Genomic DNA, 17,929 nt, shown 5'->3' with positions numbered 1-17,929 from the left:
AATTTTATATTAAAAAAAAGTATCTATAAATTACCAATCATGTCAGTAATGGCATCGGCTTTATTTTCAGCTAATTCCCTTGTTTCAACATCCATCCATGTAAGCTCTTTTAAGTTCTCTTTAAATGCTGCCCTAACTTCATTAATCATTTGTTCAGCCTTAAAAAAAATTTACGTTTGTTATTATGAACAGATGAATAAAAATAATTTAAAAAAAAGAACAAATGTTAAACTGACATTTTCTTTAGAACGGTGGTCAAAGTTTTGCCTCACATACATCGCACCGATCGCAAAGCCAAGGATTGCCGCTGTATCAGAGACGCAGAAACGCCACGATTCTTCACCGCCTTCAGTCCCTAGAATGGCTTTTTTCATTCCCTTGTATGTGTCTCTGAAGTTTCTTGAGAGATACACTCTTTGTGAATTTACCATTTGCCATACAAGATAATTGTTTACTGTCCTGTTAACCAATTAATTGTCAATAAATATTAACATAATTTTTTTTACAAACATTGCACTTACTCCTTTCCTTCTGTTGAATTCATATACTCACTAAGTATCCTCGTTAAATTTACCATGTACTGCGGAGCATAAACAACTATCATTTCTTTCTCAGTGATTTCGTTGTTGACTTGGTTCAAAGCATTATTGAAATATTTCAACCATGCGATCTGTAAATGTGACAATATTTGTTCTGAACGATTCTTGTATTGAGAATACGTTTGAAAAAGTATTTACAAAAGGTGCAAGATTTTCCAGATCGGCCACAGTCATCAAATGATACATTTTCTCTTCGTCCCTCCTTTCTTCATCTGGGATAGTGATTTCTGCAAGTTTCGTCTCAAAATCGATTATGTTTTTCATTAACTTTCTAGTCCTATTTTTTTCTCCTCCGAGTAAGACACCCATCTAAAATTTAAAGAAATAGTCAAGGATGAGATTTTTGTTCTATAAAATCACGGTCTTATAACTCACATCAGTCATATAATCCTCGTATACTTTTAGGATTTTCATATTTTCTTCAGTTTTGTTCAAGTATTTGTCTCTGGTGGGTAGTATGAGGGATACTTGATCAACCTGATGGAAAAAAATATATATAAATTCAGATTTTTCGAAAGATTTAAAATAAATTATACCTGTATAATATAGATACTAGAATTTCTATCATCCTCATTTACAGCCCATGAAAAAAGACCAGGAAAACTATATCTATATAATAAAAAAATAAATGAATACAAACCATCTATCATTATATTTTATATTTAAATTAACTTATCATACATACTTGTTTTGAAGTATTTGAAGCTTTTCTTGTAAATCAAATGTCTGTACATCAAAATCGCCAGCGATACTCCATCCTTTGACTTCTTTTAAAAGATCCAGCAATGGTTTGCCTCCAAGGGCCTCAATAGTTTCATTCGCATCCATGCATGAGTTATAATAATGCTTCGCTTTTTTTTCTGCACTGCTTTTAAAGCTGGTAAGTGGTTTTTCTGCAATAAATTATGAGTTTTATAAATTTATATTTATAATAAAGCATCAAAAATGGCACCTAAGGCATTTTTAAGGATAAGCTGATTTTGCTGGTCCATTTTAGCAAAGGTTCCCCAAGTCGATTTTCCATCCGGTATGGGATTGTACTTGATCCAGTTGCCACAGGCAAACTGGTAGAAGTCATTACACGGATCTGAAGTCCTATCTATGGCCGAGACAAGCGTCGCCGCTGTTTTGATGCATGTTTCAGTCAAGCAGTAATTCTCGTCTGTCTCTAAAATGTTCACAATGAAACATGAACTTAACTTTTCTTATCGACTGCCACAAGACGTTTATTTTTTACCACCGTCTGGTCTAGTGTTGACCTGTAAGTAGTGCAATCTTCTATCTGGCCTTCCAGTGGCATTGAGTGCCAAACTGAGGATGAAAACAATGACAAGGAGGAATATGACAGAAAGTATTAATGTTTTCTCCAGGAGTGTTCTTGATTTCCAAAAACTCGTTCGCTAAAAAATAATACAAAAAGTTACTTGGTTGTTTGAATAAAAAAAAAAAGTATTTTGAAATATATTTGCACAATTTTTTAAGGTAAATTTTGGGGAAAATTAATGTTTTTTCAATATTAACAGATACTTACTACAGATATCTTACTTTTATATATAATAATAAATCCATCTGATTAACTGAATTGCTATATTTGGTACCTGAGAAAATGTTGGGCTGCTTGAATGGGTTTTTTAAAAATCATTTTGAAATATATATGTGCAATTTGTTAAGGTAAAATTTGGTTTTTGGGGAAAATTCGTGTTTTTTTTTTAAATATTAACAGATAATTTAAATCTTATAACTTACTTTTATATATAACAATAAATTCATGAATTGCTATATTTGGCTCAGGGGAAAATATTGGGTTATTTGATCGGATCTTTAAATTAGCCATTTTATTAAAAAATTTTCAAAAGGTGTTTTTTAAATATAGTTTTGAAATATAAATTTGCACTATTTGTTTTGTGGAAATCTTGGTTTTTGTGGAATTTTTTATTGTTAAAATCTGGGTAATTCCTTAGAGATTGCAATATTAACAGATACTTTAAATCTTATAACTTGCTTTTATATATAATAATAAATCCATCTGATTATCTGAATTGCTATATTTGACACCTGAGAATATTGGTTTCCTGATTGGATTTTTAAATTAGTACAAATTAGCAGTTTGATCAAAATTCTTAAGAAGGATTTTTTCAAATATGGTTTTGAAATATAAATTAGTATAATTTTTTTCTTGGTAAATCCTTAGGATAACACTATTAACAGATACTTTAAATTTTATATCTTTCAGATCTTTAAATGAGTACAAATTATCTGCTTAATTAAAATTCCTCAGCAGATTTTTTTAAAAATGGTTTTGAAGTATAAATTTGGATAATTTTTTTCTTGGTAATTCCTAAAAAATCTTGGTAAATCTTTAGGAAAGCAATACTTTAAATGTTGAATAATCTTATATCTTACTTTTAAATATAATAATAATTTCATCTGATTAACTGTATTTCATATTTGTTACCTGAGAAAATACTGGGTGCCCCAGTTCCTTCTGAATTGAAACTCAGGGAATCGATTCTACTCTTCGTTTGGAGCAAAAAATGTTCAGGAGAAAATTTTCAGAAAGATCTCTATTTTGAAGATATTCTTCAATTTATGTTTTTTCAACTTTTCACTACCTTACCACATAAAAACGCTTACAACTTCCAAAATGTTGAGACTACAACAAATCCAATTACACCATTTGAAAGAACGCTAAATTTGCTGTAAGATACTTCTTTGCAATAATCTGAATGACATAAAATGTTAGCCAAGATCAGTTGGAACAAAAAAATACTTACAACTTGTCATATTTTACAAAAACTTCATCTAATATGCTTTACGTTGATATATCCAGGTTTTTAGATAACGTTCTAGTAGAGTAACCTCAGTAGAACGTGCAATCATGACCAAAATTTTAAATTTTGTAATTTTGACATGTTCCTACTGATCTTGGCTAACATTTTATGTCATTCAGATTATTGCAAAGAAGTATCTTACAGCAAATTTAGCGTTCTTTCAAATGGTGTAATTGGATTTGTTGTAGTCTCAACATTTTGAAAGTTGTAAGCGTTTTTATGTGGTAAGGTAGTGAAAAGTTGAAAAAACCTAAATTGACGAATATCTTCAAAATAGAGAACTTTACGAACATTTTCTCCTGAGCATTTTTTGCTCCAAACGAAGAGTAGAATCGATTCCCTGAGTTTCGTCAGAAGGAACTGGGACACCCTGTATAGGGTTGCTTGATTGTATCTTTAAATTAGTACAAATTAACGGTTTGATCAAAATTCTTCAGCAGATTAAAAAAAATATCTTGAATAATCTTATATCTTACTTTTATATATAAAAATAATTTCATCTGATTAACTGTATTGGATCTTTAAATTAGTACAATAGCAATTTGATCAAAAGTCTTCAGCAGGATTTTTTTTTAAATATATGGTTTTGAAGTATAAATTTGAATAATTTTTTGGGGTAAATCATTAGGATTACAATATTAACAGATATTTTAAATGTTATACCTTACTTTTACATATAATGATAGTCATATGAGTAATTGTTGTAATTAATTAACCCTCGGAGGGCCGGTGTTTATGTAAAAAGTCTTTCAAAAGATCTTTAAATGAGTATAAATTAGGAGTTTGATTCAAATTCTCCAGAAGGATTTTTAAAGTATAAATTTACACTATATTTTTTCCAGTTATATCTTGGTTTTTGTCGAAAATTCGTTCTTTTTTTTAAAAATCAAATCTGGGTAAATACTTAGAATTAAAATATTAATAAAAAATACAAATTTTACAGACAATAAAAAATATTTAAAAGGTGTTTGAAAGCATAAAAATTGGAGTTGAGGACGAATTTATATATTATTAAAAGTGGGAAAATCTATTAAGCTACATGCTAGAGGCATAAATGCAGAAAAATTTTAATTGAATAATTCAACTTTTAGTTACATTTTATTTTTGTATCTTTCAATGTAGTTTTGTATAAATTATTGAGTGACTTCAGACGGACTTAAGCCCATGTAGTTTGTGTTTGTTAATTTGAAAATGATGCTTTCTACTTTATCTAAAAAAAACCCTTTCTTGGTGGCAAAGTGCACCAGATTTGACAGTCAAACTTACGTTTCTACAGAATCTACCTAAACGCCAAGGCCCAGAGCCCTCCATGCCCTTTGGTGTAGAGCGTCAAAAAACAAGACAATTCTCTAAAAAACCGTCGACGCGTTTGACGAGCAGGAGATCCGTGTCACCACTGGCCGATCCAGAAGAATCGCCGGTACCGAAGAGTTTTGAGAGAAAGGTCGCTCTAAACTGGTCCCGATTTCCATCCTTTTCGGATGTAAATGAATCGAAAATGCGACGAGAACTCACATTCAATGAAATTCATGTTTTGTGTCCTACAACACCAATGCACCCTCGCTAATTGCGTACAGCTATAATTTACAATCAAGTAGAATATAACTTTATTATTTTCTTTGTCCAACATATTGTGATATTTTGCCTTTTAGACTTTTATCCAACCGTTCAAAACAATGTGACATTGGGCTCGCTTGAGGCTGAAAGTCTTTTTTAAACGAAGGATATACTAGGAAGCTGAAAGACTAATTACAGCAACCCTCCGAGCGCCGTTCGATCTCAGTGGAAATTGGTACAGATTGTTTTTCCGATGTTATTAGATTCTCAAATATCCACCCTGTCGTGTTGTGTTCAATCCTAGTAATTGAATTCAAGCCTAGTGTTTCAATTGGCCCTTCTCTTCTGCTCTTTTTAAGTCATGTGAGATCAAAATCCATTATCAGTGTCTGATTTACCTAATTATTTTTTTCAATTAATTCTTCTTTGTATGCAAGATCTTGGTTGAAATGAAAAAGTTAGTGTCACGAGCGGGATTCGAACCCAGCTTTTTTAATTTCAATCAAGATCTTGCATACAAAAAAAGAGATCATAATGCGTATGCGAGGCGATTAGTTTCAAAACCGGCTAAATCGCTTTTCAAAATTTTTGCAGATGAACCAAAAAACGTTTTATCGTTGTAGCGTTACGGTTTAGATTTTTAAAATCATTTTTATTTATCTATTTTTTTTTTTTTGAGGTGTGGAAGAAGGAAGGCCTCCAAACATTTAAGGCATAGTTTTCAATATTGTATTATTTCTACGTTGCCAAAAATTTAAATCGTTGAATGAGCCTGTTTTGAATCAATATATGTAGCTAACCAATTTTGGTTGAATTATTCTAAATTTATTGATCCAAGTCTTACCTATTTTTGAAAACTTAGTAATAAAAACAAAACAAATATTTTGATTTCTTAGGTAGGAAAAAATTAAAATGGAAATACAATTTTATTGAAGAAAAATGATACTGAAAATTGGATTGGGCCGGCATTGATCTAAACCCAAAAGTTTGGACGCATTTTTATTCTGGATAATGTTGCTTTTGGTCAAAACGGCTTTGCTAGTTGTAATGCATTCAGAACTTGTAGTTCTGCAAAAAAATGTGGCTTGAGCCGGTTTTGAAACAAATCGCATCATGTATTGAAAGTCTCTTTTTTATAATCAATTGCAAACTTAGACTTTTTCTTTGACATAGACATATTATACATGACATACATCATGCACGGACATAGACGATATATTTGTTTAAATGAACTTATATTTATTAAAAATCGACTGATGTGTAGCACGTCCACCAGAAAAAGTTGCGTAACTGCGTACAAGCCGGTTTCCTAATATGACGGTGTATCCAGCAAGGATTTATCACATCAGATTGTGTTTTCCCAATATTAACGAGACAGTTTAATAACTATAAAACTTCCCTCCATCGAAGAAAATATTATGAATTGTCGTAGAGAACGTTTTAGGTTGTGTGAAAAACTTCTCTAGAGTTGAGCTAAGTTTTTTTAACGTTTCCATAATTAGTGGGTTGCTGCAAAAATAATGCAGGTTTTTGATGTTCAGTAAAAACAAGTTACAATTTAACTTCAGCAAAATATATTTAATCGAAATAACTTCTACTACTATCTATATATTTTTATCAACGCATAACCAATGCATTAATCCCAGAAGAGTAGAAACTATGATCTCTGGAATCGATGAACTCCCGAAATGCTTTTCAATGTCATTCTGGCTTCTGAACCGTTTCTCGCACAAAAAGTTGTTGAGATATTTAAAAAAGTGATAATCTGTGGGAGAAAAATCCGGAGAGTATGGTGGATGTGGTCAACCTCGTAACCCCCAACTCATGAAGTGCCAGAGTCCGTTATGCGACGTGTGGGCGTGCGTCGTCGTAAAGGAGGATAGGCTCCTTCCGATTGATTTATGCTGGCCATAAATGTCGCAGTTTTCGGTTCATCTCATCAATTTCATTTCAGTGCTTTAGTAGTGATGGTTTCACCAGGATTGAGGAAGCTGTAATAAATGAGTCCTACAGATGACCACCAGAAAGCGGCCATAATTATTTTGGAAAAACTTGGCTTTGGGAAGTGTCCTGGTTTTTCACTCTTATTCAGCCATTGTCTAATACGCTGCCTATTGTCGTATAATATTCAATTTTCGTCACAGTTACTAAGAAATGGATGATTTTTGTTGCGTAGAAAGCATTGAACAGATTTCATCCCTGCGATCCTTTTGGCGGTCGTTCAGCTCTTGCGGAACCCACTTGGCAAGCTTCTTTGTTTTCCCAATAGCTGAAGGAAGTTAGAGAAACTAATGACCTGACCCTGGCATGGGTCCCCGTACATTCCCCCCCCCTTGGCATAGAGGCAACGAAAAGGTTGACATGCTGGGCAAAAATGGAGCCAATAAGGACTCTATGGGCCCAGAACCCTACTACGGCCTAGCAGCCTGCCACAAAGAGGATACATTTTAAAATGAATCCTTAATGAGTCCAAAACCTGGTGGAACAATACCACAGATATGAGGCACGCGAAGAAATTCATAGAAGGACCATCCGCAAAACTTATAAAAGAACTACTGGACGACAACCGCAACCGAACCAGGATTCTTGTTGGACTCCTGTCGGGGCATTGCCACTTAAGAAAGCACATGCACCGGATAGGAGTACAGATAGAAGAAACACTTTGCAGATACTGCCAGGAAGAGGAGAAGACCGCAGAACACATTTTGTTTCTGCGAAGGTCTATGTAGGTGCAGGTTATTGCAGCTAGGACAAGAAAAACCACATGCAAGATCCTACACCAAGGAACCGCTGGAAAAGCTGTGGAGGCTGGTTAATCGCCTAAAGCTGGCTAGTAAGTTACAATTAACAGAGGAGCACAATAGATCTATTTAGGTCGAGGTGCAGTAGGCCTTGTGGCCGCCTCTCTTATCCCTATCTCTATCCCTATCCCAATCCTCGAGTAGTTTTTGTGGGGTCAGTTTCAACTAAAGCCTTTAACTGGTACTTGTCAACACAGAATGGCCACCTGTTTTGCTTGTGAGGTCATAATCTCCAGTACAGAATTTTTGTAATCCAAGACTGCCCTGTTGATTCATTTATGGTTCCTTGCGCCCAAATCTCATTAATTTTGGGTTTGCCCTGCACTTCGCCCAAGTTTAAATTCATAGAAATAAATTTACCGAAAATCGCTCTTAGACTTCATTTTGTTTGAAGGCTCTGAACAAACTGAATTAAATGTTTTTACTAAAAAGATTGTAAGAGAAGGAAAGCTAGGCTTTAAAATGATATGCGTCCCTTAGCATAATGGATTAGTTTTGTTTACACAATTGGTATTAAAAATGAAGCGAAAAGGAAAACCTGCATTTATTTTGCATTAACTCAATACTAAGGACATTTGTGAATAATAAAACTAGTATCACAGTACATTATTATAATTATGTTTGATGTACGTGTAAATAAAATTTAATAAAGAGGTAGAATAGGATAGGAAAGGTGGGAGAAAGTGGTTTACCCGGGGGAGCCTCAGCTTTCAATTAGCCTCCTTGGGCCTTGGGCCAAAGTTGGCTTTGGAAGCCTTGCCTTTACCGAAAACTCTACTGCCAATATATATTGGCGGTAGTTCACAGAAAATCAATCAGGACAAAATTAATATTTCTTTCTATAACAGGAATATTTTTGTCGTCTCGGATGTTTTTGGTTTGTCAAACGAGGGATTCGGCATTTTGCCACCTTCTGCGGTTGATTTGACACACTTTTTGTGTGTTTGTATGTTTGCAGAACCTGGATTTTGAGGGACGACCGAGCATGTTCAAAATTTGACAGGCATTAACAAAATATGTCACTAATATTTTGGTTTTTATTGTAATGACTGACCAGTTTATAATGGAAAAAGGATGATGATGGTGAAAGGAGACTAGAAAGGGGGTGTTTTTGTTCCCTAAGTACTGCATCCTCTTGGCTTATTGTACTTTTCCTAGTTCCTTAGTTCATTCAATCGACTCTATCCCTACGAAGTACTAGGTCATTTACTGTCGTTGCTGCAATTCCTCTCCCTGGGTTTTCTTTGAATCCCAGGTTATGTCTGCATGAGAAGTTGCTTCACATTCTTCAGGGTGGCTGTTTTCCTCCTCTTCATTCCATAAACTACAAATGGCGTCATCATTGAATATTCGTGTCGTGTAGATAATTTTTCAGATGGCAGTGACTAGTTAATAGTCCTGTCGCTCCTTTGAGTCTGCCAGTCAGTAATTCAAAGTCCTCGCTCTTCCACCCGTCCATCCCGTCCTCGCCCCTTCGAATGACCAGTTATTCAGCCCTATGATTTTTTTTTTCTTCGGGGTAAAACATAGCTGAATAACAAATGAAAGCGGATTGTGCTGATTTTTCACCTCGTGATACCAGATAGATAGGAATGTTCTATTTTTCTTTTTACAGTATTTATTAAAATAATTACACCAATGGAAAAAGGCTTTGCCACTGAGCAAACCAGGCGATTTAGGCAACGAAATTTTTTTTCTAATAAAGGTAAAATGAATCTTCAGGGTTTAAACAAAAATCGAATCCACTTAAGTCTCTAGGCAAAGCATATTTCGTGGTGAAGTTGAGCAATGACAAACTTGACAACGATAGCATAAAATATTAAGTGGCACCAGGTAGAAGTTAAATTATTGGCCAATAATTTAACGTTTATTTCGATGAAAGTTCATTAGATACTGCCATATTCTCAATACATAGTTTCACATAAAAAACCCACTTATACCGGAAATGCTTTCAAAAGCGAAGTTCACTTCTGATTATATATTTCCTCCTTAAGTCTACAAAGGTGCCCCACTAAAAACATATATTAACAAAGCTATTGTACCACACAAAATAACAAACAATACATGTCATGAATCATGCAGAAAGTTATTCATTGTCTTCGATTATATTTTTTCTAATTAGCTGATTAGAAAAAAAATTAATGGTTAGATGTGAAAATAAGTTGTGGTATGCATTAGATAAATGATTAGGTCTTTGAATTGACAAAATTCGGCTGGCCTTGTTCGCCAGTGTTCTTTCCTACTCTCCGTTTACCCTTAAAACGACCGTTGATAATTGATTATTCTATCAACTGACTCCCCTCCGACCTTGACCTATCTTAGGCCGAAACGAAATTTATACCCCCAAGGATATGTTCTTAAAAGAGGGAAAATTTCGCTTGTGTTTCTTCGCGTCAAAATAATAATATAACTTTTGCACCAAATGGCTCAATTTGTCAAGTCCCTTCTGCTTTTCTGAGCCCAGAGCGTTCTTAGAAAACTGTCGATTTAGGTTTACATTTTCACCTGACAATAAAATTGGGTAACACACGTGCGTAGACATTACAAGATATCGATCTTGAAGTGAAGATAAAATGTAATTAGCCCAAGATAACATTCACCTTTATTTAAAAAAATTCAAGAATGACAGAAAAATTAAACTTCATTGTACGAAATCATCATCTCAAAATTTATGATGAAATACAGCTAATTTTTTTAATTGACCTACTTGAAATATAGATTTTTTTACTGCGTAGTTTTCTTAAAATTAACGCACTGGAAATACCGTTAAAAAGAGCTTGGATAACAAATATGTGGAATGAAAAAGAAAGAATTAAACAAACGGCGCAGAGGTTATACTAGACCGTCAATACTTGGAAAACAGACGTATTGAGCATTCTGTTCTAATTTTCAATTTTAAAAATCATGATTGATAAGCCAACTTTATATCATAGAAATCATTAGCTTGTATTTGAAATATAGAGTTTTTTGGGTGCGTATTTTTTCCTTAAAATTAATGTACTGGATAAACCGTTAAAAAGCGCTTGGATAACATATCTGTATAATGAAAAAAAGAATTAAACAAACGGCGCAGAGATTAGGCTAGGCCGTCAATACTTGGAAAACAGACGTATTGAGCATTCTGTTCTAATTTTCAATTTTAAAAATCATGATTGATAAGCCAACTTTATATCATAGAAATCATTAGCTTGTATTTGAAATATAGAGTTTTTTGGGTGCGTATTTTTTCCTTAAAATTAATGTACTGGATAAACCGTTAAAAAGCGCTTGGATAACATATCTGTATAATGAAAAAAAAGAATTAAACAAACGGCGCAGAGGTTATACTAGGCCGTCAATACATGGAAAACAGACGTATTGAGCATTCTTTCTAATTTTCAATTTTAAAAATCATGATTGATAAGCCAACTTTATATCATAGAAATATGACTTTGTATTTGAAAGGAGACCAAACCCCTTGTTAGATTGAAATATAGATTTTTTGGCTGCGCATTTAAAAAAAAAAATAATGCTCCGGATAAACCGTCAAAAGAGATTGGATAACAAATCTGTGGAATGTAAAATAATGAATTAAACAAACGGCGCAGAGGTTATACTCGGCCGTCAATACATGGAAAACAGACGTATCGAGAATTCTGTTCTAATCATTTTCAATTTTAAAAACCATGATTGATAAGCCAACTTTATATCATAGAAATCATGACTTTCTATTTGAAAGGAGACCAAATCCCTTGTTAAATTGAAATGTAGATATTTTGGATTCGAATTTTTTTCTTAAAATTAATGCACTGGGTAAACTGTTAAAAAGCGCTTGGATAACAAATCAGTGGAATGAAAAAGAAAGGATTAAACAAACGGGGCAGAGGTTATACTAGGCCGTCAATACAGGGAAAACGTATTAAGCATTCTGTTCTAACCATTTTCATTTTTTTAAATCATGATCGATAAGCATTTATCTCATAGAAATCATGAGTTTGTATTTGAAATGAGACTGAATTCCTTAATAGATTGAAATATATTTATGATAACGTATACACAATTTTATAGTTTTTTTAATCTTAAGCTGTGCTTATTATTGAGATACTCTTAACTTCGAAATTTCGTACTTAAATTTATTATGGTAGGTAAGTTTCGAGAGCTAATTCAGTTTTTTTCTAACAAATTATTTGAACCAACGTACTCGATGATTGAGTGCGCATTAAGCCTAGAGGCCATCTGCTCAATTCCCTAGTGGGGCGGGGCCACTGTTCGGTGTTTAATCGAAAACACTCTTCTATTGTTTCTTCTTCTTCTTTTTTTTAAATTCACGCTTCGTCTGAAGGAGCTAGGTCAGGACTTAGGTGACTATTTTTTGAAAAAAGAAACTTTTTACCAACGCATAAAACATTATTAACGCTAAGAAGAGACCATTGCTCGGGAGGGTAGTAGCTTCAAGGAGTCAGGCTCGGACTTAGGTGAGCTTGGTAGATGCTTCATTCCCTGGTTAAGCCATTGCTTGTAATTTGATCAAAAACTGTCTTTTAATACGTTTTGTCAATACGGTTCGACTTTTCCTTCTATTGTTAAGGGGAGGTGGTTGTCTGACGGAGCCAGGCCCGGACTTAGGCGGGTGTGGTTGCCTTGAAACTTTTTGCGCCATACCAAAATGTCAAAAACGTAGATCCATCGAGCAATGAATTAAGAAGTCCTAGGTTCCAACCTCCTACTTTACAGACCAGGTAAGCCTTCGGGGTGAAAGCCCATATGAAGTTAGGTCAATTACAATTAATCCTAGCTTGCCTACATTTCGTACTAATGCGGTACATCAAATATTATTACACTATTACTTTTGATATATAATAAATATATTTACCATTTGATATCTGATATGTGTGGCAGTTGAGGAGACTCCCTCAGTAAGTTGGACGGAGCCGATGCTGCTTACATCCTCTTCAAAGTCTGCCTTTTTATATCTGGTCATCTGTAACACAAATGCTCTAGATAAAAAAAAGTTCTAATAAGGCTTCAGTATTTTCAAATGATTTGACAGGAAAACCCAATTCCACCACTATTATAATATAAATCTTTCTATTGTGCAAGAGAAGATGATAGAAGGTACCTCGTTATTTTCTTATAAAATAATTCATCTATTTTAAGCAGGGGATTCTGACATGCTTTTCACGAATTAATTAAGTACAGAGAGCAGGTAAAATTCGTCTTGAAGAGCAACCCATCGAGTTAAACCGATTTAGAAGATCGGGACTGTAAGAGGAAGAAGAGGCCTAATCAGTCCTGACCTTGTATCGTCTGAGCCTACCCCGATACCAGTGCTCTCAATTCACAAAGCAATTCGACAACCATAAATGCTGTTTGTGAAATTTCCACTATTAGAAATAATTCGATTTGGTCTGAGCTGAACATCTCCGATTTCACAGCCGACAACACTAAATATTAGGAAATAATAATTAATTAATGTATCAATTACGTCATGTAGAAGCGGAGCGAGCTGCGGGCCCGCAGCCGTCTCGTGAAAGCCAACGGAAGTACTTTAAGAGACATCCTCTCGGATCGCGCTGGGTCATGTCAATGAACAAAGAACAGTGGAGAATTTATTTATACGGTATTTATACTGAAGTTTTTAGCATTTATATCTTATAACCCTAGATAGATAACGTTTTCAGTATGACGTACAAATCACCGTCCTATTAACTTACTGACCAAATTATAACAATCAAGTTGTTTAATTGGGTCAATAAAACAACTTATGTTAGTACCTACTAAAAATAACCTGTAAATCTTCTTAAAATCACATTCTTGTTTATTTTTTATTGATATACAGGGTGTCCCAGTTCCTTCTAACGAAACTCAGGGAATCGATTCTACTCTTCGTTTGGAGCAAAAAGTGCTCAGGAGAAAATTTTCGGAAAGTTCTCTATTTTGAAGATATTCGTCAATTTAGGTTTTTTTCAACTTTTCACTACCTTACCACATAAAAACGCTTACAACTTCCAAAATGTTGAGACTACAACAAATCCAATTACACCATTTGAAAGAACGCTAAGTTTGCTGTAAGATACTTATTTGCAATAATCTGAATGACATAAAATGTTAGCCAATATCAGGTGGAACATGTCAAAATTACAAAATTTAAATTTTGGTCATGATTGCACGTTCTACTGAGGTTACAAAATAAATACACACAACTTGTCAAATTTTACAAAAACTTCTTCATCTAATATGCTTTACGTTGATATATCCAGGTTTTTAAATAACGTACTAGCAGTTGTAGGTATTTTTTTGTAACCTCAGTAGAACGTGCAATCATGACCAAAATTTTAAATTCTGACATGTTCCACCTGATATTGGCTAACATTTTATGTCATTCAGATTATTGCAAATAAGTATCTTACAGCAAACTTAGCGTTCTTTCAAATGGTGTAATTGGATTTGTTGTAGTCTCAACATTTTGGAAGTTGTAAGCGTTTTTATGTGGTAAGGTAGTGAAAAGTTGAAAAAACCTAAATTGACGAATATCTTCAAAATAGAGAACTTTACGAAAATTTTATCCTGAGCATTTTTTGCTCCAAACGAAGAGTAGAATCGATTCCCTGAGTTTCGTCAGAAGGAACTGGGACACCCAACATATATGTATATTGACGAAACTATAAATATATTTATTTATTTATTGGGGACGTGTAATTATGCAGTCATATCGACCTTCGGGGTTCCGGTGTTTAGTTTGTGTCCGTACTTTTTTCCGTAGAACTAATCCTCTAATCCTCTGCACAGTCTATACCGCTGACATACATATCTAGAAACACCCACATTTCGACCTTCGCACGACACCGCAATCCTTTCCCCACACCTTGACTCCGGCAAAAGCAGACTAAGATCACCTAGACGTCCTTACCGACTGGTGCACTTGGTGACGTTCAGGCTTAGAAGAGGTATCTGTACCAGGGCACGTACACAGCAAGGTATCCCCCACCCAACCAAACGCTACCTTGGGTTCTATTTGAACAGCAGACTTACATGACTTATATACGCACAAGGCAAAAAGCCAAGAACAGAACAGAAGAACCTACTTGAACCAAAATCCGAGTATACACAACAAACTAACAATGTACAAAATACTAATTGGACCTTGGACTTACGGAGTCGAGCTGTAGGGTTCAGCCAAGCTATCCGACATCTAAAGAATCCAACGCTTTCAATCAAAAGTCCTCCGTCGCATCCTCAACGCTCCCATCTATGTCACTAACTAAACTATCCACAAAGACGTAGATATCCCATTCGTGTCAGACAAGATCCAAACTCTATTCCTCTCCGAACTCTCCACCCACATCATTCCACTAGCTCAAGCCCTCTCTTCAACGACCCATCCTAACGATCCTCCACGCCGCATAAAAAGACAGTGGCCTGGTGACCTCCTACCAAACCTTAAATCTCAATCAACGCTGAGAGTTTCGGGGCCGGCTCCTTTCCCCATCCTAATCTCCATGGTCTGACAGGTTCCTGCCAGGAATTTTATTGCAAATGTGCAAATTTTTTTATGGAAAACAATAAAATAAAACTAAAAAAAAACTTTTTCAAGCATTATATTACAGTTTGTTTTTTTGTTTTTATTTGCTTAATGATCGAACGCTTCGGACCTCTCCAAAAATTTTTCAAGCCTTAAAGCAATGTAAATAAAATGCAATGTTTATTTAGAAACGGCAAAGATCAATTTTTAAACCATTTCCCAAAACTTCTTGGGTTGCGAAATTGTTTAAGGATTGTGAGATTGATGCCTTTCCTGTATGGTCTGTCGGCGTTTCGGTTTCCCACCATCATCAGGTTTTAAAGGAAGGTTAAATGCCAGATAAACACTACATAGTTGGGGTCAGGAGTGGTCAGTGACTGTCTGACAATTTGTTGTAGTTAGACACGGTTAATTATGGCTAGTGATGTTAGTGATAGATGGTTAGTGACAGTTAGTAGTGGGAAGAGGTGGTAAGTGAAAGTGGTAGTTAGAGATTGTTGATATTTGTTAATGATAGTTCTAGTTAATGTTGGTTTGTGTTGTTAATTGTAGATGGTCAGTGACAGTTACTAGGTGCGTTTCGGAATAGAAGCTCAGAGAAATAAAGATAGTGAGAAGCCGACCGAACAAGTTTGAATTAACTGTCTAGTAGTATTTTCAACTTATTAGCTGGTCTGGGCCAGAGCTACATATACATATACATTTTCTGGCTTGTTTTCCGTTGTATAGGAGGTGATAACACGCTAAGTTGTTCCATATGGATATAGAATGCCAAAAACGGTGGGTTGGAATGAATTCCTGTGGGTGAAATACACATGTACCGATTTTACTTTCATACACTCGATTCATCTCTTCTTAAGAACATCTTTGTTAGCAGCTAGTCATTGCTGAATTCGGGAAAAGCGTTAAATTTTCTTCTCTAGGCTATTTCAGTTACAGCCCAGTTAATGTAAATATTAAGAGAAGAACTGCGGATGAAATAAATCTTATCGCTAGTGAATGTTTTCTTTATTTAAAACGTTTTCGTTTGTAAATATTTACGTTTCCAATTTAATAAATTATTATTATTACCAGAAATAAACTGGTACTTTTGTCTGTTCGGCCCAATGGAATCTTCAGCCCTCACATTTTATGTTGGTACTGCTTCGGAAACATTTTCATTTCTTTGTAAATACAAATAAGCCTAGTAGGGCAATGGTATTCATATATCCCCCAATACAGTATATAACCCTACGTTGACCCTTTGTGCTAATAAATACTTTAAAGAGGCAAACCCTATATTTATAACGAAAGCCTTCTGAACCAAACGATAGAGAGAAATCCAATAAGCTACTTGTATTTAAGATTATCATAACCTCCTCGCTCTCTACTGAAAGTTAAGACATTATGTTAAGACATTGAGCGATCTTTTTTCACTATGATCACTTTCGCTTTGACCTAAAGGGTTTTTGATTTATCATGCCCGTATGGCCTTTTCCGAGTCGGGTAAGAATGATTCGTCGCCTCCAACTCTTGGGAATGTGCTTCTCTACATCTTATTTTGAAATTATCGTTGTTATTATTGTCAGAGTTTTCTAGAGGGCTGCGGGGTGACGAACATGCTGCTTGGTCGTTTTCGACCATTTTGGTTTGGCAGACTGACAGTGAACGATTTTGGTGGCCCTGAAAAGGGCCGTTGTTATGGGTGAAGCCGTTGGTTGCAGTTAGTGGACTGATGTCGATGAACCGGATGTGGTTGCAGCGGTAGTGAACGGCAACATCTCTCGCACTTTTAACAGCCGACGTGTCTGCCTGGAACACAAGGCTCTTCGCTCGCTGCGGAGTCTACCGACTACCATACAACCACTTCCGGCTCATTGACATCAGTCCACGGACATCAACCAACGGCTCCCCGCACAGGCGCTTCTCAGGGGCACCAAAAGTGGTAACAACGTCGTCATGATGTTCCTGAGAACATTTGTACTTACTGGGAGAACGGAATGAACACGCCACTCTTCAATTGGAAATGCTCTATTGGGAGGCGCTATATGTTGCCCACTTGCTATCCTCTAGGTGTCATGACTGCATCTACAATGGTTTCACTTTTTAAGATGCTTTCTAAGGTGCTCAACTTGCTTAATTCGGACTCGTCGACGAGATCTCAAAGAGATTTGACTAATGAGCAAATCGTCAGCAGTGGCCACAGCAAGAAAACAAGGGTACTCACAACATTTCTCACACTTTCAACAGCCGAACAACCTGCTACCGACTACCGCTACGACACAACCGGCTCCTCGACATCAGTCCATGGATTTCAACCAACAGCTCCATCCAGGCCCTTCTCAGGAAAATCCTGGTCACTAAAATACCATAATTTGTCTGTCTACAGTCCCTGTTTTCTATTTCATCCAATGTATGCTGGCCGGCCTTGGGACCAGACGTCAGGAAATGATTTTATGTGACACATTGAATGCAGAAATTTTTCTACATTCAAAAACAGTTCTCATATCTGTAGGTACACCTATTCTCTTTCTATATAAAGCTAAGACATGTCATCCTTCCGTTATCAGGCACATCGAGCGACCTTCCCCCTGTCACCCTCGGTTTGACTTCCTAAAAGAAGGTGTTTGTTTTTGTTATGATGGTAATAGCAAATCAAGG

General features: G+C 35.4%; 1 protein-coding gene across 5 annotated transcripts in view; it reads right to left on the bottom strand.

Annotated features, from left to right (window-relative positions):
- The window catches only part of LOC106660843 (endothelin-converting enzyme homolog), a 43,123-nt gene that overhangs the window by 2,761 nt on the left and 22,433 nt on the right, over positions 1–17,929 (bottom strand). For 3 of the 5 annotated variants that reach the window (XM_014383823.2, XM_014383824.2, XM_014383821.1), the window contains exons 2-11: positions 12,641–12,748; positions 1,837–1,999; positions 1,552–1,767; positions 1,285–1,492; positions 1,136–1,208; positions 975–1,076; positions 738–908; positions 522–670; positions 237–459; positions 35–158 (exon numbers count right to left, since the gene is read on the bottom strand). In XM_014383823.2, the coding sequence (XP_014239309.1) occupies positions 35–158; positions 237–459; positions 522–670; positions 738–908; positions 975–1,076; positions 1,136–1,208; positions 1,285–1,492; positions 1,552–1,767; positions 1,837–1,999; positions 12,641–12,748 (1,537 nt within the window). The remainder of the gene's footprint in view (positions 1–34; positions 159–236; positions 460–521; positions 671–737; positions 909–974; positions 1,077–1,135; positions 1,209–1,284; positions 1,493–1,551; positions 1,768–1,836; positions 2,000–12,640; positions 12,749–17,929) is intronic. The other 2 variants (XM_014383825.2, XM_014383822.1) reach the window with 1 other exon arrangement.

The sequence above is a fragment of the Cimex lectularius genome, unplaced genomic scaffold (assembly GCF_000648675.2).
Source record: "Cimex lectularius strain Harlan isolate CLEC.00 unplaced genomic scaffold, Clec_2.1 scaffold24, whole genome shotgun sequence".
Taxonomy (NCBI): Eukaryota; Metazoa; Arthropoda; class Insecta; order Hemiptera; family Cimicidae; genus Cimex; species Cimex lectularius.
This window is presented reverse-complemented; position numbering and strand designations above follow the sequence as displayed.